Genomic DNA, 23,750 nt, shown 5'->3' on the forward strand with positions numbered 1-23,750 from the left:
ACAGATTGTCATTTATATCATTTCTCCTCCTTGCAGCTTATTTGGCTTTGAAACAGACAACTATACACAGGCATTCCAGAGCAAAACTACATTGACTACATAGACACTGAACACCGCTCTGCTGAATATTTTATTTGCCATCTGGCTAGCAGAATACAAAATTACAAACACATATTAAATAAATGGAGGCTTCCCATTTTAAATAAGGAACACTTCCACCACCACCCCACCCAAACCAATTGAAAAAGATTCCAAGGATGATAGTATAGAAGACTTCTTGGCTTTGTCAGTTTCTGTGGAGTCAGGAAACTGGTGTGTGTATTTTGTCCAGTACCTGTGAAATAGCATACAAAGGAAGTCAATAAAAATTAACAAGGCAATGGACCATTCATATCCAAATCAAACAGAAGCCATTAGGACTGCTGGTACCATTAATCTCCATGGGGAGGGTGCATGAGGGCAATTCCCACAGCTGAACATCACAAAATTGCAAAAGGTTTTAGGGAGATGAACTTATGGTTGAGTAACATGAACTTTTAATGATTCAAACCTAGAACCCCTTCCAAGAACATGCAAAAATGTGGAAGAAATTCAACAAAAGGGACTAAAAGCTCAATTCTGCAGTGTTTTTTCAAACGCCATAAAATGAAGCAGATATAGATAAAGATAAAAATATAGATATGAACTTACCACTTCTTCCTGCTTTAGGGCACATCGTGATGCACTAGTGAGTTGACAAAGCCTAGTTGAAAATGAGTTTTGTGCCATAGTGATTTGACTTCATCCAGGGTCAAATCCTCACTGGGCCATGAACCTCACTGAGTGACCTTGAGCCAGTCACTGTCTCTCAGCCTAACATACTTCACAAGGTTGTTGTGAGAATAGAGTGAGGGGAGAAAAGGTAGGATATACAAGTGGTGAATAAATGAAATTAGTAAAGCATACTGAATTTAAGGCATAGATTTCTAGTTTTGGGAAGGACAAAGGGACAAATTTTGAGCAACAAGGTATGGAGGCTGTTAATGAAACCAACAAGCCCCACACTCCAACTCCTTCCTCAACTTAAATCATGGCTTCTATAGCTTTTTTAAAAAACAGTAATTGGCAGGCTCTACCTACTTGCTATGGGAGTCTACAGGGGGAGGGGGGAAGCAAGGGGGGCAGTTGCCCCCTGATGAACCACAATTTCCAGATTCCCAGCTTTCATTAAAAAAAAAAGAGCAAGTGTGCTTCCACTGTCAGTATTTTTGGGTACGATTCAGTAACATACCAGGAAATTCAGGTTGCACAATTATAATTGATTGGGAAGTCTTGAGTGACAACCCTGCTTCCCCCCTAAATCAGACATTTTGTGAAAATGGAAGTGATGGGGAAATGCACAGGAAAGTGAGGAATTATTTTATTTTATTTTATTTTAAATCCTATACCGCTTGCAGTTTATATGACATACTAAAATTATCTGTAAAAGTGGTTAAAAATGAAAAACATTTAAAAATAATTAAAATTAACAGTAAGAATGATTAAAACACATCAAAGTCTACATGTCTAGATGGTCCACATGCTTGACATAGATAACACAGGCTTTGATGCCATATTACTTATCCTCCCTGCAAACAAATCAGAATGCTGAATAAAAACCACCATCTAATCTCCTTGCTTGATAAACAGGTTGTCTTGAAGCATCCTAAATGCTTTTGAGGAATGAGATATGAGGAAAAGCATACAGGCACTATTCTTCTCCCCCCCTCCCTCCCTCTCCTATCTTACACCCCCTTTGTCCCGTCCCCTGGAAAATTTCCTACAGACGCACATGCTGCTTGTATGTTGATTTTACCAGCATTTGGAGCATTTCAAGAGGTCTGCTGCTATGGGCACTTCAAACACATAAAAATGTGTTGCTTCTCTACCTAAATAAGAGAACCAAAGCTGTCATATACAACGCCTGCCCTTCCCCGCTCCCCTGACCCACAAAACCACTCAGAGGTCCACCATTTCATTCTTCAAACCGTTCCGCTTTCTTTTGTAATTTGCTGTGTAACGTGCAACTGTATCATACTTTTTAAGATCCTTTCAACACTTGGATCCCAAGAGCTGTTTGTAAGAGGTGCTACATAATGGAATAGTAAGAAGTCCTACATAATGAAACCTCTTGAGGGATATAAACCTGTTCCCCATCCCTTCTGATTTCTATTTTTCCAGCTACGTATAAGGCATCATTTTAAAAAAACCCCCACAGATTCATCAAGGTCAAATCTTCAGCTGTGTAACTGAGAACACTTCAGATATAGCTCTTCTGGTTTCTCTTAGTGACAATTCTTTCAGCTCAACAGAGGACATCTTCTTTATTTAACAATGGCAGATGGTAATTGTTAACATGAGTGTTTTATAGGCCTTCGAATATTGTGTATATTTAATGTGCTTAGTCATCATCATTATACTAATTAACAATACAAGGAACTGATGAGGCCTCACTGTTCTCTCTCAACCTGGTACTTCATCACAGTTTCATTACTAAAGCCTGCTTCACACATGTTGCTTTTTTTTAAAGCATACACTTACATTTTGCTAAAGTGTGAATGCAACAGGCCTGAGTATGTAAATACATGTCACACAGGAAAACCTGTCAAAGCAAGCCACTTCTAAGTGTGCAGTAGCTATTTAACATAGATTTGCCCTCATGAACTGTGTGAAATTGCCCTAAAATTGCAAGTTTAATTTGTGTTTTTATATAGATTGCTATCACAGACAGACACATCTGAAGTAACTGACCACAGGTCAGCGTTACTTTATTATTTCAGAATATTTCATAGAGCAAACTGTGGGAGAAGTATCATGAAGAGAAGGCCACTCAATGCATGACCAGCAAGATGTGCTGGATTGGTGCTGACAGTGATGCTGCGTACCTGGACAGTGTGGGAACAGGGCAGGGCACCAGCAAGGTGGCAATTGACCAAGGATATGCTCCGAAGCATACCATAAATAAATATGCTCAAGGCCCAAAGACATCAGGCCTTTGTAGCTATAATGGTGTGCTTGTTAAACAGATGATCTTTTGACAGGATAAATTGAAACAGATTACGGTGTCAATTGCAGACTTCCATGTTTGAAAGACCTTCTATACAGAAGCCGCAGTTAAGGGTTACAATGAAAACTGATGGACAGCTCTCTAGAGAAATGCCCGCTATTGGCTCCATTTTCATTTAATTGTATGTAAATGATCTGGTCCATGAATTGTAGTAAATAACCTATTTGCCAGTGTTGATACTGTCGTCTTAGCTCTGTTTTACTGTAATGATGCTGACATGCTTCTACTATCTGCCATGCAAATTGGACTGAGGTGGTTTTTGAGGGGCTATGGGGCCATTTGTCAAACAGAACAACCCCATGTAAAGTACAGTAAGAGGAAAAGTAGTTGTGTATATGGAATATATCCACCATTGTAATTAATGGGCCCTTGATGGACAAAGCAACTGAATAAGTCCAGCATTTTAATTATTTGGATGTCTGGTTTTCTGAAAAACTTGCATTGGATCCTCATTTAACAGGTTTTCAAAGAGCTTTTCAAAACCTAAAGGGAGGAATTTGGGATCCCCCAGAAGTAAGAGTCTTCTTAGGCAAAATGGTTCCTTGTAGTGAGAAGAAATATATGATTTGGCTGAAACAAAACACTTTAAAATATCTAATCACAAGAACCTCCACAGCATATTTATGGACAAAAAATAGAGTTCAAATGGGGCTTTTGTGCTAATCAAAATATATAATATCAACATTCAATTGGTGGAGAAGAGGAGGTTGACTAAGAAACATTATTTGGAACAAGGAAAAACTGATAATAAGAGTAGTCAGTTATTTTTGTGTAAAAAAGGCAAAAAATGTAAAGCTCTGGAATTTCAGTAAAATCTGTAGGGACAAAAAAAAAAAAACCCTGTCAAGAATCTTATCCATAGCAACACCTGGGGTGATTCAGACCTCAAGATTTTAATCGAAAAATGACACATGCATTAGAGAATTATTATCAAGGTCTGATCCCTATTTCCCACCACAAGTTTTGGCGGCACTGAGATGCCAAACAGTGCAAATGCAGCCCCCTTGACTGGCATTATAATGAGATTTTGTATGTGTGACTCATGCTGTTGAAGATCTATGCTATTATTTACTTTGATGTCCAATGTACACTGAACAAAGCAGAAAATTTACATCTGGATCGAAAACATATTCAAAATGCCAATGATCTGCTTAAAGTAAAATATCTCTGTGTGACCAAATATTTAATATGTAGAGTTACTGAATTTGCACTGGCAGCACGGATATAAAGGAGAATGTTTGTAGAAGAAAATATGGTGGATTGTGCAAGGAATCCCTTGCATTAATCAATCGTCCAAGTTATTCCTAAAAGATATAGTTCAGTTTTTAATGTGGATAATGTTCACCCTACTTGTTTAACAGGAATACTATTCCATATTTTGATTACCATTGGGATATTGTTTTTGTGCTTCAGCACACATACACACACTCACATATGGCTGGATCCAGACTAAAGAGGGAATCCAGACCCTGGCCACTGACTTTTGGAAGCTTTTGGTATCTGCAGTCCCACTGAATGCAGAGATCAGGGTGGAAAGTGCAGGGGGGCAGGATGATCACTATGCTGTCCTGACACAATAGCCGCAGGAATAGCTTGGGATCCAACAGATTCTGGGCAGCCTCAGACCCTCTCTGCCTCCACAAAACCCTGCTTATTAAAGTGACATTAAAGCAAATCTGATTTGATTTCTGCTTTGGCTTAGCCCTAGAAAAGATATGGAACCAGAATGCATGGAACTAGGGTATGGTTGGAACAGTTGTAAGGCAGATTGCTTCAAGGTCTAATGCCCTCAGTCAAGGAAGATGGAAGGGGATATATATTCCATCAGACTCATGTGCTTGATGTTTTGGTACCATGCTCAATATATCTCATTTTCAGTAGTCTGCACATCAGTAATTAAGGTGTGACTGAAGTTTCAGCAGAGAAGGGGCATGTAACAGATGGCATATCCTATCTGATTGTTGTAGTTCTACCAAGTTGCTGGTGTAAAAGCGGAGCCTAGAATCTGGTTGGTTGCAACAATTTGAATTTATGGTGACTTCTACAGCCACCACGAGTATGAGTTTGAGGTTTGTGTCTCCTGCCAGTGCCAATCACTCATTTATCAGGCAGGTGTTGAATAAGAGTTTGGAAGAGTTTGGATTTGATACCCCGCTTTATCACTACCCAAAGGAGTCTCAAAGCGGCTAACATTCTCCTTTCCCTTCCTCCCCCACAACAAACACTCTGTGAGGTGAGTGGGGCTGAGAGACTTCAAAGTGTGACTAGCCCAAGGTCACCCAGCAGCTGCATGTGGAGGAGCGGGGAAGCGAATCTGGTTCACCAGATTACGAGTCTACCACTCTTAACCACTACACCACACTGGCTCTCCTTGAGGTTGTGCAATACCATGCATGTTGTTTCTGTAGTTGGGAGAAATCCTACTTTGCTAGAGATCTGGGCCCCTCTCAAATCAGAGATGGGAGAGGAGTATTAAGTGGTCCAGGTGACGTGCATAAGTCCATTACCCCTTCAGATATTAATAGTCTGTCTTATTTCTGTATGCGTGTCCCCTTGTATGTGGGTTGTAATATTGCTGAGTGTGAGTGGTTTATGTACGGGTAGGTGATAGATATAATGTTTGATGTAGTGAATGGTTGTGGTACTTGTGTGAAATGGGTGCATAGTGAGATTGGATGAATGATTTTATGTACCTGTATGTTGTGTTGCTTGAAATTGTACATTACATTGCCTTGTAGTGCTTTCTGATTTTATTTATTTTATATTATGTTAATGGATATTTTTATGTATTTTGTTATGTGAATCATTGGATATGGTTTTATTGTGTATGCAAACTGCTTTGAGATCTGTTGGATAGTAGAGTGGTCTACAAATGGAAATAATAATAAACTGAAGAGTCTTTCCCAGTGAACAAGCTATTTGAGATTAGCAAAAGGATTTCATATTTCTAGCACAAGCTTTGCTAAGGGGCAAAACAGTAGCTGGACAACAATATTAGTCATGTTCAGCTGCTGTCCCAACAGGAGAATAAATGTAATTAAGGACATTTCATTAACAGTAGAGAAAATACTCATTCCAAGGTCTGCTACAGTTTTAAAATAGCATGAGCACATAATTGAGTGTGTGAGAAGGAATGGTGTGTTTGTGTGTGTTTATTAACAATGTTTGTATACCACGTCATAACATTTTTGTGGGAAAGTGTCACACAAATGTCATATACACTAACAGCGGATTCAGGTACTGTGTTTTAAGAGCCATGTAGTAAAAACAAGGCTATCAGTTAGCCTTATGGGAACCTGCAAGGTCTGCAGAAGTTAAAAAAATATTTAGGGGGGGAAACCAACATAACCGAAAACAGGCCCAAGAAGGCTGAGCACACTCAGTTTTCACAGAATGCTGAATATCTGTTGTTTGGGGGGACAGGACTAAAAATAAATGAGGGGGAACAGTATGGAGTATGTCAAATTGGAAGGCTGGGGCTCTGAACAGGAGTACTCCACACCAACATTTTATTGCAGCCACCATCACCGCCATTTTATGCTAAATAACAGCCAAAATCACAGAAATGAAATGGCATATTATTTGTCTTTATTCTGCTTCCAGATTATAAAATGCTAGATATGCCAGCACTTGGCACTACTAAATGTTCTGGGCAAAGGCTTGTTCTGAATCATGGGATCATTGAGAACAAGTTAAATTACCTAAATGTCCTTGTCTTACTTATAGCTACCCTCCCATTTGTCTGCGTCAGCACCGTTCACCACTCACGATCAGGCTTTCCTGGTCTTTGTATGAAGCAAAATTATCTTAGGGCCAGCTCTTGTCTACACGACACATCACAACGGAGATTTCTGATCACCAATTCTTTGTGCATTATAAATTAAGCAAGCTAAGCAAAGGAGCCTGTGATCAGTTTATAATGAAGGCAGAGATTTAGCAAGTGGAAATTATATAAGAATAATGGTGGGGGCAGAATGGGGATAGAATGAAGAAAAGTGAAGAAGACGCAGAAAATGGAACTGATTATCAGCTGCTGGGAAGTGAATGCAGCTGTTGTGCTCAGGCTCTGCTTGCAGGCTTCATGTTGGTTACTGTGAGAGCAGTTTTGGACTAGATGGGCTTTTGGCCTGATCCAGCAGAGCTCTTGCTGCTTATCTAAAGAGAAGTAATAAGCAGAGATAGGGAGAGTTGAAAGAAAAGGAAGAGCAGAATAAACAGAGGAAAGCAAACACATCCACTAAATATGTCAGCACCCTGACTTTGCTGCCTCTTTCCTGCATTCTTTTTTTCTTTTTACTCAGTGCTCTTGGGACTGGTGGACTCTACACTTATATTCTAATTAGTCTTATTATTAGCTCACTCCAGCTGTTGTATTACAACGCTGAATGGCAATGTACAGTTAGAAGTACATGCTGAGCTAATTAGCTCATTGAATTGAAGAGTGAACTTCTGGCCTTCACCTTCCAAACCCCAGAGACCTTTCTGTGTCTTGTTCAGCTGACTGAACAACCATCACACACAGGCACAAGCCACTATCGTGAGGCTGATGCCACATCCCTCTCAGGCCCCATATGCACTATACATTGAAAGCAGTATCATGCCATTTTAAATGATCATGACTCCCCTCTCCTAGGCAAATCCTGGGAACGGTAGTTTATTAAGGATGATAAACATTGGCAGGACTCCCTGCTCTCTTCACAGAGCTACAATTCCCAGAGTTCCCTGGAAAGAGGGATTGGCTGTTAAACCACTCTGAGACTTATAGCTCTGTGAGGGGAGTTGTTGTTGTTGTTGTTGTTTAGTCGTTTAGTCGTGTCCGACTCTTCATGACTCCATGGACCAGAGCACACCAGGCACTCCTGTCTTCCACTGCCTCCCGCTGTTTGGTCAAACTCATGTCAGTAGCTTCGAGAACACTGTCCAACCATCTTGTCCTCTGTCTTCCTCTTCTCCTTGTGCCCTCAATCTTTCCCAACATCAGGGTCTTTTGTGAGGGGAACTGGGGTCCCCTAAACCTCATCACTCCGAAGAAACTATAGTTTGCAGGTTTCCTTGGGGGAAGCCATGAGTATTTGGAGTGGTATGATACTGCTTTAAATTTATAGTGCAGATGGGGCATCAATGGCCCCAGCTGAAATAACAGTATCAAAGTACTTACATTCAGTGAGACTCTCAGAACAAGATTCCCCTCATTTTAAATTGTGATGAATGAGCAAGTGAGCTCTCACTCATTTTCTGCCTGGTTCTAACAGTCCTGAATAGAAAAATGTTACTTACTGAAGAACGCTCAAAATCTATATTTTCAAATAAAGGATCGGATGGCAAGGGAGAAAATAGCAGAAAATCCATTCAAACAGTGTAATCTTTGAGAACAAATCCATCCAGGTTCCACCTAGGAAATCTGGGTAGTGATGCTTTGCTCATTTATCTGGGAATAAGATCCACAAACTCAGTGGGTCTTTCTTCTGAGAGAGAGAGAGAGAGAGAGAGAGAGAGAGAGTGTATATATATATATATATATATATATATATATATATATATATATGATCACATTGCAAATGGAACACTATTGGGCTTCTCATAGGCATCTGGTTGGCCATTGTGAGAACAGGTTGCTGGAGTTGTTAATAATAATAATAATAATAATAAGAAGAAGAAGAAGAAGAAGAAGAAGAAGAAGAAGAAGATATACCCCACCTGGGTATACATAGATGGGCCTTTGGTCTGATCCAGCAGGGCTCTTCTTACATTCGGTGTTTTTTAAAGAGTGATAACTATAAGATTGATTGTTCAGACTGGGGAAATGAATGCTGCTTGCTGTTCATATGTGCTTAGTCACATGCTGCTTGCTACTTAATATTTAATTGCAATCAAATAATATATTTTAAGTAAATTAATCATGATTATTTTTTTATGCCTCATGGTATTCAGCGAAATAGGTGGTTCGCAGGTGTAATCATCTGTGGTTTGAAACACAGAGTAGGTTATTGCTTCTCTTTGACTTTTCTAACAAGTGCTTCTGCTCATTATATTTAAGATATATATATATATATATATAAGGTAAACATAATTGTGTGGCACAATCTTCCTCAATTTAGTGCTTGTAAAATGTTTTGGACACCAACTCCCATCAGTCCCAGCCAGGACAAACAATGGTCAAGGATGATGGGACCTCTAACACAAAACATCTGGAGGCTGGGCAAGGCTGGTGTAGTAGGTAGATTGTTGGGTTTTGTATGGGAAGAGCTGAGTTCAAATCTTTGCTTTATTTGGCAATCTAATGGAAGTCATTGGCTCTGCTTAACCCTGCTTAAACACAGGAAGTGATGTAAGGATTGATTAAAAAAATTAATAGTAAAGCTTTTTGAACCTAAACATTTACATAACTAAATGACTGAAAATATTAAATGTAGTTGGAGTATGTGTACCTTCTGCACTGCAGGTCACCAATCTGGAAAAGAGCTATTATTTAAGAGCAATGGGGGTGGGGGGTGGGAAACGGGGACAATGGCTGATATGACTGTTCCACTTCTGTGCCTAGCAAACTATAAGGACCTAAAAAGAGCTCCACTGGTTTAGACCAAAGCCTTTTATGGTCCAGCATCCTGTGTCTCACACTGGCAAATCAAATGCCTACAGGATGTAAGCAAGAAGGACATGAGCGTAATAACTTGCTTCTGTTGCTGTTCTCCAGAGACCGGCATTCAGAGGCATATTGGTTCTGATCTAGGAGACAGTATATTAGCTGAATGAAGTCAGGTCATCAGAGCTGCTGACATTCACCAACAGAATTTTCAAGGAGCTATAAAGGCACATATCAGAGTTCTCATGAGTGTGTTATGAAAAATGCCTATAACCGCATGTAAGAGATCATAGTCCAAGACACTAAATCCAAGTTGTCTATTAGTTTTGAATGTAGCGACATGAGGATGTGGACAAGCTACATGAAGATGTGTGTTGTCCCCTTAAGAGAACCACTCTGTAACCAGGGTGTTAAAACAGCAATCACCCAGTGATGAATATCCCCTTTTGAGTAAGGTGCTTGAGAGGGTGATGGTGGTCCAACTTCAGACATGCTTGAAAGAAGCTGATAACTTGGATCTGTTCCAGGTTCAGGCCCAGCCATGACACTGACACCACCATGATGTCTCCAGATATTAGCATGACTACCATAAATAAATCCTCTATAGATGTAATATGGTAGTTGAAACATAGTTGACTAAATACATAATCCTGTCCACATGAGAATTTGTTTGTTTGTTTATATATATAGAACATTCCTAGGCCAGCATGCAGTTCTCTCCTGCAATCAGTATTTGAAGCTGCATACAAATTTTCAAGTCAAGCAGATCCACCCACATGACTACAAATAGCATTCATACCCTGTAACTTGCTACCTCCTCTTACAGGCTTTTACCTCACAGGCAGTTCACCTCATGACACCTCGGAAGTAGCATTTATAGTTCGGCCTGAACAGTATGCGGTCTGTGCTTCTAGGGGGGAGCGGCGGCCACTAATTTGGCAGAATTATAGGGGAATTTACCAGCACCATACTTGTGGTATAAGGAGTGTTTTTCTATACGTAGCCCTGTTCTGCTGAGTTTCCTTCCACCGCCTCCATAGCCTTGTACAAGCATACATACAACCTAATCCCTGGAGTTAAATGTAACAGCATCGAAAAATGGGAGGAAGTGCTGAAGAGAACAAATAGTTCATAGTTACGAGGTCAGAGGGCATTGCTGTTCCTTCACCTATGCCTCAGTTTATCAAAGGGCTGAGCAAGTTAGAGCCTTCCGATGCTTTGGGCACCTATTTAATTGCTTTATAGCAGTCAGTGTGCTGAGTAGTGTTCGAATTACAGAGGGGGACAGAGAAAGGCAGTGCCCATTAATATTGGCAGAGGACTGTTATACCATTTATTGGAAGGTCCTGTGCAAAAAGAACAAGCAACCCTGTAAAACAGGAATGGCTGAGGGGCAAGCTGCCCATCGCAGTGCAGCTGAGCGGGTTTTTTTCTAAAACAAAAACCAAGAGCCCCTACTCCATGACAAAAATCCCTCAGAAGAGAGCCATCAATGTGCAAAAATGTGAGAGAAGGGAGGATACTAAACCATTTCATGTCAGGAGATTCACATTATACAGAAAGCTGTAACTGAAGTGTTTGTGAAACAAGTATTCATAGGAGTTTTTCCTCAAACAGAGCCCCCCTCCCAATCATTCACTGGAATCCAGTTTGCTGTAGTCCAAGGATGGAGAACCTTTTTTGTTTTGTTTTCTCAAAGGCATACAAGTGGCAAGCATTTTGCGTGCAGGTTCTGTTCCTGGCCCCCACGCAAATTGGCAAAGCGCACATAAGCCTTCCCCACCCTGCCCTCTTCCTGGTCCAAAAGGACCCACGTGTTGCTAGTCATGCACCAATTGTATCCAAACAAAATGGTCACCACCTGTACTGGCAGTGAGTGGAACCAAGGCCAGTAGTGATGACCACTAACTTAGATGTCTTTAAAAGAAATTCATGGGGGATAAGATTATCAGTGGTTACTAGTCACAATGGATATGTTCTTCCTCCTCTGTCAGAGGTAGCATGCCTTTGAATGCCAGCTGCTGGGGAAAGGAATTACAGTTGGGGAGAGTGTTGTTTTGCTCAAGTTCTGCTCATGGGTTTCCCATAGACAACTGGTTGGCCACTGTGCAAACAGGAAGTTGAACTAGATGGACCTTTGACCTGATCCAGCAGGCTCTCTCTCTCCCCCCCCTTATGGGTGGAGCCAGGGCAAAAGTACACCCACTTTTGTAACATTCTCTCAGCGTGTCACCCTATCTCACTCTCTGTTATCCCATCTTTATCTAACACTCTCCTCCCAAAAAACACAGCTATTTTGTCTTTTATGGAATATTAATTGTACTATTGTAGCACTGGTTTTAGTCTGTAACTTTTCTCTTATTGAACTCTGCTTTGGTAGCTTTGGGCTGTGGAGCACTTTATAAAAAGATTGCATATAAACGAACACAGAGATTGTTTACAGAAGGCTTCACCAACCCCACCTATTGCTCTGTTTCAGCTCTGTCCATTTCCATTTCCCCCCTCCTGTTCCCATCTTCTCCCTCCCAGGCTGATGGCCTGCCTAAGTTCAGAGAAGCATAGACCTGATGTCTTTGGTGCACATAAGGGAGGGTCAGACTTGTCAAATAATAAAGTTTGCCCATGACACTTGAAGTTGGTGTCATTTTTGCAATACTGTGTGGGCTAAGCACCTAAAGAAGTTTGGTTAGAGCTATGCAACTTGAGACGGTGGGCAGCATGTCCACACAAATAAGAGATGTCGCTAGAAACAGGAATAATATGCAGAGTGTCTCTATAGTGTTTGACTTTGACCTGTAAAACCCCATTGACTTTTAACTGCTTTTGTTTTTGCTAGTTTGTCTTTCATCTTTTTGTGTACTATGTTAGTTTCGTGTAAGGCACCTTGCGTATTTTTGTAGAAAGGTGGGTTATAAATTCAGCAACCACAATAACAGTGTCATCCAATGATGCAGCAGCACTCGGGAGTTCTTGGGAGGGTACGCAGAAAAAGAGACTGTGAGTTATTTCTGGAGAAGAACATAATAACAAGCAACAATCATGCAATTAGAGCCATATAGTTAGCAATCAGAAGCACGCGAACAAGCGGTGAACAGGGCCGGGACTTTAATTCATTGCCAGATTGGGGAATTACTGAATATATGCAGCCAAAGAGGAAGGGACCCGGCGGTTTATAGGCGCCAGGGGGATTTCCCTGGCTTCGTCCCAGCAGCAGATCAATGAGATTCTAAGATGAGGAGCCGCGTTAAGAGCTGCCCGAGCAATAATCGCCTTATTTGCTTCGAAATACCTTATTGACCCCCTTAGTCACGGTGGGCGCCGCAGGTGGTGGCAATAAACAGGAGCCAAATAAAAACAGCGAGGCGCAGCAGGTTCTCTAAGAAGCAGAAGAGAGAGGCTGGGCTGGAAAACAAATAGAATTAACCTTTTCCTCTCACATTCGGTGAGGGCGGTAAAACTTCAGCAGGCCCGGTGGGTGGGTTGCAGGAGCCTCCGAGCTTAATCTGCGCTGCAGGTTGGCTCCCCGGGCCGGGAGTTTCCCCCTCGCAAACGCCCTCGCGCTAAGCGCGCGCGCCTAACAACGCACAGAGCTAGCGAGTGAGCGACTGAGAGGAAGGCATGCAATACAGCAGGTGGGCCTCTGACGAAGCCCCGCCCCTCCCGCATCCCCATTGGTCGGGCGATCGGTGCCGCCGGCGCGCTCTGGGCCGGCGCCTCTCGCTCATTGGAGAGGAGGCCTGCCGGTCTGCGGGCCGTACACTCGCCCGCTCGCGGCTTCCAAGGGCTGGCTTTGGAGCGGTGGCTGCGAGGCTGTGGGAAGCAGCGCCGACGAGGAGAACAAAGTTTTCGCAACATTTGGGCACCTGACTCCGCACCTTTCCACGCGCCTGGCGTCCGGGGCGAAGCTGCTCAGCCTGGAAGAGGACGGGTTTGCTCTTGTTGCGGCTCTTGAGGGGTGGGAAGGCAAAAAAGTTTTAGGCTCTTTTTATTTTATTATTTTAAGCCTGCGGGAACCTCGAGGCGCCAACTCTCCCCTCAGCTCTGCTTCGGGGTAGGGCAAGGGATGTTCCTGGTCCGGGGAGCAGCCCCGGTTTCGCATGGGAACTCACTGACTTGAGCGGCGTGCTCCGCGCTCCCCAGTCCTCGGAGAAAGTGAAGGCAGGCTGTTAATAATATACACGCCGACTATTTCTTTATAGCGTGCCGTGGGTTTGTGTGTTTCTCTCTCGCCGACCGGTTTGGTAACCGGACCACAGGGTTTCCTTGGAGCTATATGGAGGGATCTCAGCATGGTTTGCACCAGGAAAACCAAAACTTTGGTGTCCACCTGCGTGATCCTGAGTGGAATGACTAACATCATTTGCTTGCTCTACGTGGGCTGGGTGACCAACTACATTGCCACGGTCTATGTGAAAGTGCAGGAGCCGATCTCGGAGAAAAAGTTAGAGGAAGACAAAGGGGACACTTTAAGGATTATAGAAAGGCTGGACCATTTGGAGAATGTCATCAAGCAGCACATACAAGGTACTTCGTCTCTTCCTCCAATTTTCTGCGTTTAAATCGTGTCTGCAGGTTGCACTAATGTTTTTGGTTTTTTTTAACCGTATGCGTGGTGGTTCCCCCCAGGTCAAATGCCTTTTGCCATGGGGCGGGATGGAGGAGGGCGAGATGGGGGGCGGGGGACAGAGAGAAGAGATCCATTCAGCGGGAAGAATCGGGGGCTTTGTGCAGCAGGCTGACTCTTCCTGGCCAGGCGAAAGTTCCTTCGTGGCTGCTGCTGCTGCCGCCGCCTCTTGCGGGCTAGCTGCTTGGCGAGCCCGCCGGCCCGGCTGCAGCAGGAAGAAGAGGAGCGCGGGCTCCGGTTGCGGAGCTCGCACGCTGTTGGCTCGGCTAAGGGACGCCCTGTTGGCTTGATCTTTATTTATTCTCTCTCTACCCCCCCCCCCACCCGCACCACCTCGACTGAAAGAAGCTTTTGGGTGAGCGAGCGGCAGGGGGCTCCTGGAGGCTGCTTGGTGCTGGCTCGATCCCCCCCCCCCTTTTCCCTCCGCCGACCGCGAAGAAGTTAAATGTAGCCGATGCCCTCCCGGAGCCTCCACCGATGGCCGTGCCCAACCCAGAGCTTTGCAGAAGCCAGCAGTTTCGGGCATTCGCACGACGCCGATAAGATGGTGAGCCTTGCTCGGCCAGGACTGAGCTCCGGGGACGCGGGGTTGGCTGCATGCGGGGTGTCGATCCCATTCTGCAGCGCACCGGGAGCGGAATCTCCTAGGCGCCGAGTTGGGTGGGCGCTGTGGGTGTCCCCGTTGCTGCAAGAAACCTGCTAGGAGAAGCGACGCTGGGTGGGAAGAGTTGGGAGAGCTTGCTCCATGGTGATATCGGAGCCCCCCCTTTACGATCCGTTGCGCTGCTTTCCTTGGGGGGTTGTATTAGAGCTGTTTCTCCTTCTCTCTTCGCCCCTCCTCCCCATCTTCTGTTCTCCAACTCCTGGCCTAGTGTGATTAACTACTTTTGCATATGCATATAATATCTGGGGTTTGGGGTCTTGTTTACTAGAATGTGCTGATGCTGTGCTATGGAAGGGCCATTTAGGAGTCTGGTCCTGGCTGTAAAGGTGTAATCCGTGGCATGCTAATTTGATCTCTGCCTGGCTGGCTGTATCTTCCTAAGTAAAGGATGGAGGGTTGCAGCAGGCAGGTTACCAAAAACGACTTCATTCCCCAGATTCTGCTTTTGGCCTTCCTTGTTTCTCTCCCACCCCTGCCCTAATGGTTGTTGGCATCTCCCATGCACTCAGTGTGTAATGTACTCTTTGCTTGCATTTTTGACTGGGTGGGAAATATCATCCCAACTGGTTTAGGAGTTGGTAGCTAAGGAAGAGTTAAATCGTTTCTCTCCCCCTTACCCCAATTTTCCCTTGCATTTTTTCTGGAGGGGGGCACCCTTGACATGTTTTAACAGATTTCGCTGTGTTTTTCACTTCCTGTGTTTTAGATTGTGAGATAAATTAACAGACTACAGTACATGTAGTTATTTGGTCTGCGCACCTGTGGGATAGCATCCATTATAAGCTCTAGGATTGTAATGTAGTAGAATAAGATGTTTCCTCTTGAAATAGCAAATGTCTGGTAACACCATCAAGTACTAACCTACTTTTCCGGGTGGGGGGGGTCTATTCAGTTCTTTTCCTTTGTCTCCACCCGAACCTAATAAAATAATTATGCTTCTTTTACAGCTGGCAAACAGACTTCCTTTCTCCTGGATCTGCTTTGCCCTCTGTTCTAGAATGCTAGAGCTGTTACTCAGTGAAAATATGTGAAATGAATTGCAAACAGAGTATGCTTGGGACCTACAGTAGGTTTTTGTATGTAAATGGTGGTGTTAGAAGGTCTCTCTGCAGCTTGCTTCCTGGGTTTGGTTTGTTATGCACTGTGTATAAAGGCAAGTTGTTACAATGCACATTTCTTCCTCCGCCTTTCTATTGGAAAAACCAGGGCAAAAAGCTAAAACAGTTTCCTTTCAGGATACAGTGTGAGTCTGCCAGTGCTAAACTTTCTTACTGTTGTCTTTGGGATCTTAGAACTTGGTTTTGTTTTTATTAAGGAGGAATATAGTCTTGTTATAGCAGCACAAGGCAGAGTGTTTTTGTTTTTGTTTAAGTAATAAAAACATAAGGTGCTCCAGTTCACATGAGGTCTCTGGAGTCATCACTCCACTAGGCTTCTTTCCAATACTTTGACACACTGATCCTAAATAGTTGGCAGTGGTATAGTCAAACTCCAAAGTCAAGGTTTGTGATATACTGCTGGTGTGAAAAGGTGGACACAAGAAGGGGTTCCATGGGAGAATCTGCTGTGAAACACAATACTTTCTACCAAGGTTGCCCCAAGATATTTAGCCACTTGAGGCAAACCACAAAATGTACCCCCCCAATCCAGAAAAGAATGTCTGAGTAAGTTCTACATAGGGAACAAGGGTGGGAGGAGACCAATAGGGCATTCTATTTGCCAAGAGGCTGCTTGGCAAATAGGTGGCATGGGGGAGGGATGCCAAGGAGTTGTCAGATCCAGCCTCTAAGGAGTGTGCCACAGCTGTCACTGGCCACCATGGAAGTAACAGGGGGTGAAGCATTCCTTGGAGGCTGGATCTGATGCCCTGGTGGATCCTTGCTTTCTACATGTGAACTCTTGGCAGCTAAAGGAACTGGGATAACAGGGTGGGAACAAGGTCTGCTGGGGATCTTAGAAGTGCTATGAGTCTGGGACTAGATGTTCTTCTGAATAATACATAAGGCTATTCTCTGGACATAAGCAAATGTAGGATAGTATTATCCTTTTATTATCTTTTATTAGAATTTGATCCTTAGTAAGTATGCAGATAATTGTTGCTTTAGAATATATAGTTGTTATGTTGAACTGAGATTCTGAATCTTGATTTCACTGATGAATGGACAAGCATGAGTAGCAATCCTAAAATGAAGCAGTTGTGGGTCATTTTACAGAGAAATTAATATATTATTCCATACAGTTTAGATCACAGCAACTGGTTGCTCCTTTGGCTTCTATCCATTTCCAAATATGTCTCTGTAGGAGGGAGTTGTGAAATTTGTTCCAAGAAAAGAAGTGGCCACTTGAATTTGAAGTGGTGTACCTTAATTAAATAAAGAGATCTGATGTGGTGTGGTGAAGGGGATGAACTCTGACGCAGAAAGGGGCCATTTTGGATCTCAAACATGAACTTAAAACAAGTGGCCATAAGCCACTTGTGCTAGCTTTGAAGCACGATCCTGTGCATATCTACTAGGAAGTAAGGCCCATGGAATTCATTGGGCCATACTCCCAAAAAAGTGTGCATAGGATTGCAGCATCACCATCTGCATATGGGGATGATGATGCCAGTCTACTTTACAGGGTTGGGCCAGTGTTGTTATCTCCATAAAATTTGAAGATAAGGAGGATGAAGCTTGAAAGGCTGTGATTTGTCTATGGCTATTTAGTGAGTTTATGGTTGAGGTGAGATTTAAACCATGGACACTGCCTACTGTACATGGTTAATAAATGGGTTACTGAGCTGATATGTCACTTGCTTTTAACACTCTGAAGTACTAGGTTAAAAACTAAGAATTTTTGATCTGTTCACAAAAAGTGAAAGGCTTATATTAGAAATATTAGTTCCTCTGTAGGATATTGGAGAAATTCTGTAAATAAATACTGGAGGAGCGGGGGGTTATCAAGGCCTTTCATTGGAACTTAGTAGACTCTATAATGTAGTGGCGTTCAAAGTGAAATAATGCACAAAGATGGCTATATAAATCTACTGTGTTCTGCCAAACACCAAGATTTCTTTGAGTGAATGGCAGGAAAATGTATCTGGCACACGCTCCCAAGGAAACAAAATGGGAACACAGTATTGGTTTGGCATGAAATTGCATCTGCCAGACCTTTGAATGTCTACACACAAAAGCTAAAGAGAGAATGTAGCAACATTTTCAAGGTAATTGAAAGGAGGCTGTCAGGTGCCTATATTTTGACCCCAAACAGAAATTCAACCGTTCCAACAACTGGAAGAGGTCTGAAAACCAACCCAAAGTGGGATCCCACTGTAATTTAAACTTTAATCATAATTTTGTGGGCTAAGAAAGGACAGCTGCTTTATTGAATTCGGGAATCAATCAGTGTGTATGTGTAGGTAAGAGGAAATAATGTTTCTTGCCTCCAGGATAAAATGTGGTTTGATACAGTGCATGGCATAATGTAATGAAATAGAAATCTTTATTGGCAACAAATTTAGGACAAACAAACAGTAGTTTCTAGCAAATGCTTTCTAAAAAGTTACTTGATAAAGTTATGGAAGGTTGAAAGCTATACTTGTTAAGGATATAAGCTCTTCTGCACAGACGGTAAAATTTTCATTTCTGACAAAGTCATCTGTTTCTGTGTGAACACATGATCTCCTTGAAATGGTTACTTACACTATCCTTTGTACCCATGATATGAAAATAGGAGTTGCTTTGAAAGGCTCCTTGTGGCATTCTCAGACCCCATATGCACAGGAAAGCTTTGATGCCTCTAACTTAACACCAACCATGTGAAGACTTGAGGACCACAGTAACTATGAAGGTATTCACCCATGCCTTGACTTAAGAAGCTGAGGTGTGAATGTGCCTTCTAGCCACATACAGATAATTCCTTCATGTGAAATGGCAAATGAAGCAGGATGACTTTCATCAACTATAGTTCCCATTTTGCCTGAACTCGGAAACTATGGTTAACTGCATTGGAGCAAGCTAGGATACAATTGCCTTAACTAACTCACTATTTTTTATGATTTTCATGTTAATTAGCAGTGAATAGCTGAAGTATTTCTTCTTTGGGAGCCACGCTAAGTAAACTGGGGGGAAACCCCTCTGATCACTGTAAGAAGCAGTAACTTCCATTTTCCTTAGAGCCTACAAACAAACAAGCAGTTTTGAATTCTGATAGTGTTTCCCTGCCTATCTCCACTACCTTTTCTTTTGTTTCCCATATATAATATTTTATAGTATAAGGTTCTCAGAACCGGGGGCTTCTCTATTATAACTACCTATTAAAGTGTCAGGCACACTGACGGTGCTATATAAATAATAATTGATTATGATGATGAAGATAAATTGATCAGTTTTCCAAATACAAATTCCATGATGGATGGCACTGCTGTGCTGCAAATAGCTGAATTCTCATGCATTAACTTTGAATAGCTTAGGTAATGGACTTTTTAATATATGAATTTTTTTTTGGGGGGGGAGAAGCAGTATTCCATGTGTTCCACAAATTGTCCCACTGTGTTTTATTTTCTGCTTTCATTTATGCAGTATAATCTTGTACAGTTGAAAGGTTTCCACAGTAAATCCACAATCTCAGATGAAGAGATTCATCATGATCATTTATCCGTATGCCACTTTTCCATAGTTAAAATCATGCTCAAGGCAGTTTACAACATGCAAAAAATTACATAATTGCAAAAATATAGCAAAAGTAGTCATAAGTAGTAAATAAAAGCATATCAAAACATACAAAACAAAATCAATTATCCCACATGTCATAATAGATAATAGATACTTTTGCTGTTATGGACATTAATTTTTGTAGCATCTCCAAAGTTAAATCTTGCCCCCTAAGAAAAAACCCCCTAAGCAATACCCTATCCCAAGAGTGTGTAGGCATCCTGAGAAAAGTAGTTCTTGAAGGACCTGCAGCAAAGATCATTTTTAGCCTCTTTGGCAGCCTTGGCTTGTAGCTGGAGTCAGCGAATCAAATCGTTAGGGTGACACCCTCTCAAGCCTGGTGGAAAGAGACTTGCAAGGCATGGAGCAGGTCTTGCAGCTTTCAGTCATGGAGTTGACTTACAAGCATTGTAAAGACATAACCTATCCAAACATTCTAAATTAACCTGCTCCCCTCTATAGCTTTGACAAGTTCTAGAAAAACAGAATTTTGAGGTGAAATAAAAATATATCGTGCTGACTAGAGGCATGATCCTGACAGAGGTTAGCAGTTTAAAAGCCTCAGTTATCTCCGTAGGGGAGAGAAGCACACATATACATTTCAGTGTGAGAAATGTGTTTCAAATGCTCACTTTTGCCTTCACTTTTGACATTTAAACTTTCTTATCTACTTTTAAAATATGGAGTGCAGCTACCACATAGTATAGTGTTGTTAAGTACATTTACGTACTAAAAATTCTTCAGCTGCAATTCAGACAGCATAGATGTCAGAGCTGGAACAGCAAGCTGCTACATGTTCAGGTATTGTGCTTTGGGCCAGTTTGTTTCATATTTTAACAATGTGGTTTTAAAAAGTTAATTATTGTTGGATCTTAGAAACACTGTACTTTAAAACACTATAAAGAAGATGTTCAGTATCCCTTGTAAAACTTAAGTTTTTCCATGTTGGATTCATGAGGAGTAATGTTTTCCCCAAACAAGCCCTTTCCCACCTTCTTATTCCTGAGTTTACTTGCATGTCTGTGTTCAAAATGACTGAGAATTCTTCAAAAATAGACTACAGTGGAATTTGAAACTGGTCTTGCTAGAGTCTGGCAAGTTTTTTTTGTTTTGTTACTTATTAAGCAACAATTATTAAGTACTTAAAAGTTTGCTACCAAATGCTCATTCCATCAGATGTGAACAGAATGGTTTATTGCTCCAGAAAAAACTAAGTTGGGGAAGCTCCCTCTATTTGTCTAGCAGGGTAGGTGTTGATACGTTCCCAGATCTTCTCTAGTAACCCCCCTGCACTTTACTATTTCCTATGCTCCAAACATTGCTATTGCTTAGTTTAAGAAAAAATACAAGTGTTGCAGTGCAGCAAAATGACTGTTCCTTTCTAGTGTTCAGATCAGACAGTCTTTGGACCAGAGAAAGAGGTAAATCTTCAAAATCAGAAACATTTTCTTTCGGTCTGTGTCTCTCATTGGAAAATTCCTGGTACATTACTGATGGAAATAAAACATGGCAACAGCACATTTACAGAAGGATCAGTGGCGGAACAGGTTTTTTTTTTGTGTGTGTGCAGAACATCCACTGTTCAATCCCTGGCATCTGGAGCTCGAGCTGGGAAAGCCTTCTGTCTGAAACCTAGAGAACTGCCGCATGTTAGGTCCACTTAGCAGTGTGGACAATGCTAGATGGGCCAGTGGTCTTCTCTGGTATATAAGGCAACTTTCTGTGGTTCCACTGAAGTGACAACAAGCTAGGCTGATTGGTGGGGTTCACTTTCATTGTATTCCTATGCAGCATAGTGTTTTGAGATGTGCATATATGTGCTTCCGCTTTCATTAAGCTGGGCCCAAATGACATATCTTTTCTCATGCCATGATGGTAGATGCCACTTCTGTGGAGTTTGAAGATTGCTCCAGAAAGTTGTATTTGGTGTCTGTTTATTACATCTGTACACCACCCATATAACTGACCACAAAAGAAGAGGCATCAATGTAAGAACGCCAACCCAAGGGCCCAGGAAGTTGTTCAGCAGGCATGAACAAATCTGTTTTGAGGTATGTGGGATCTGGGAATAATTTGATCAAACACAGCAGCAGAATCAAATGTTCTTGCAAGCAGAACAGTTACAGAAAAGTAGTTTAAGTCAATTATAAAATCAAAGCTAATGGGAGCTATTAAAAGGAGTGTTCATGAATGGACCAAGTCCACTTGTGGCACACAGATGTTTGTTTGAGAGTCTGCCTTCTCCAAATATATATAAAAAATGTAATGTGATGCATTTTATTCATCTGTAGAAGAGAGTTCATCCAGGATAATTCTGAAAACCCAAAAATTCCAGCAAGCTGGTTGAAAGCCGAATAAGGATTGTATCCCACCTCCCAGTCTAAATTAATGACAAATGACACTTTATATTGGGGAGACGCCTTTCAACAGATAGCCATCAATTTGCTATCCCTGCTGGAACAGACAACACCACCTGCCTGTACTGAGTGAAGGACCAATAGCTGCCTCTGTTTGTTATACCTGCTGCTGACTGGCAGATAACATCACCTACTACAGCAGAGGGAGGTGCTGAGTACTTCTGTGCTGTGCTTCTCATCTCTGCTGCTTACACACAGAGCATCAATTGCCAGCAGCAGCAGCAGGAGGGTCCCAAGGACTGTTCCCATTTTACCATCCCAGCTATGGTCATTTGACTTCACAAACTAGGTAGCAGAAGGACAGCCCAGTTCTGATGTTTTAATATATATATTGATTTAGTGTAAAGCGCTTTATGAAACTTAAAATTGTTTTATGCATCTTTAGTAACAGAAATGTGGACAAGCAATCAAAGTAATAAAAAGAACAATAACATTAATAGGTTTCATTTGCCACAACATTGACATTTTAGAGATGTTCTGGCAAGCCGCCAAACCTCCCGGACACTTTGAAATCAGCCTTGGAGTATTGAAAGGATATATGTGCTGATTGACTTGAACAAAACCCCAAGTAGTGAAAAATCAAAGATGATAAGAAAATGTTTTCAGTCATCTCTTTTCTCCACTTCCACTGCATACCACACTTCTAAGAACAATTTAACAAGAGGCTTTGCGTCTTTAGTCTAGAGTAGTGAATCACCTAGCATTCGGGTTTTGGAGAACACGTCCTTTGAAGCTTTTCATCCACTTCATCAAGTCATAGCTTGCCATAACTTGATAAACAGTCTGGTAATCCCAGCATAAAATAATGCTTTTTTGACTGTTGCAGTGTCCTTGGGGCTTTATCTACACACGAGAGAGTAACACATCTGGAAAATTCAGGTTATAACACCACCTGCTAAAGATGATTTGGTCAAAAATAAGTGGGCTCATAATGTTGACAAAAGCACAGGCAGTGCAACTTTTGAAAACTGCTTGCTTTTCTAATTTTTTCAGCAAATTATACAGTTGGTCTACTCAAAGAATGCAAAAGCAAGATAGCTTTGTGCAGAGTAATTTACCTTTAATCAATAAAGTTGGCAACTAGCTAGGGGTGGGGTGGGGGAACTGCTAGTCTTGCCTGCTTCTGTGCCTCTAACCGCAGTCTGATGCACAGAAATCAGCAGGCGAAGCTTTTTGTAGCACTAAGCAACACATTATCACCTGCTAATGCTGCAGATCAAATCGCTCTTAAGCAGACTGCTGGGGAGGCTGGCCAAAAGATGGAAATGCAGCTCTGTAACCAGTGTGTGTGTGTTCCTTCTGAGGATTAAGGCAAATTCCCAGTCAGGGAATGCTTTCATGTGGGACGGGTAGGGAAAAAATTTTACTGCCTAAGAGCTGCATTTCATCATATTGCCATCTACAGGCTGCATGCCTAGGGTGGGTGGGGCACCAGACATGATTCTTGCCTTTGTACAGTAGGCTGCAGGACTCTACAGGTACTATTCAAGGCGAGCAAGAGGCATTAGTACAGTTCAAGTGCATATTGCAGCAAGGAAAAAGAACTAGAGGAAGGTGTGGAATGTGGTTGGAACCTAGAGAGAGGCCCAAGAGCTCAGTAGAGAGGACTGTGGGACTCTGGTTCCCCACTCTTTATTCTGGATGATAAAGGAGGGTCCTTAGGCACGTGGACTTGACTTGTGT

At 42.2% G+C, this 23,750-nt stretch overlaps 1 protein-coding gene and 1 long non-coding RNA gene across 4 annotated transcripts in view; one reads left to right on the forward strand and one right to left on the reverse strand.

Moving 5' to 3' along the window:
• The window catches only part of GALNT18 (polypeptide N-acetylgalactosaminyltransferase 18), a 327,555-nt gene that overhangs the window by 56,481 nt on the left and 247,324 nt on the right, over positions 1–23,750 (forward strand). The window contains exon 1 of one of the 3 annotated variants that reach the window (XM_053391122.1): positions 13,417–14,192. The exons of 1 other annotated variant lie outside the window; for it this stretch is intronic. In XM_053391122.1, coding sequence (XP_053247097.1) covers positions 13,958–14,192 — 235 coding nt within the window. In that variant the 5' untranslated portion in view covers positions 13,417–13,957. Of the gene's footprint in view, positions 1–13,416; positions 14,193–23,750 lie in introns of those variants that run through there. One more of the 3 variants, XM_053391130.1, reaches the window with a different exon arrangement.
• Positions 115–13,414, reverse strand: LOC128415210 (uncharacterized). The gene is made up of 2 exons (XR_008330891.1): positions 12,958–13,414; positions 115–334 (listed from the first exon to the last, which is right to left on the reverse strand). It is a non-coding gene; the product is annotated as an uncharacterized LOC128415210 (long non-coding RNA).

This window comes from Podarcis raffonei, chromosome 1 (genome assembly GCF_027172205.1).
Source record: "Podarcis raffonei isolate rPodRaf1 chromosome 1, rPodRaf1.pri, whole genome shotgun sequence".
NCBI lineage: Eukaryota > Metazoa > Chordata > Lepidosauria > Squamata > Lacertidae > Podarcis > Podarcis raffonei.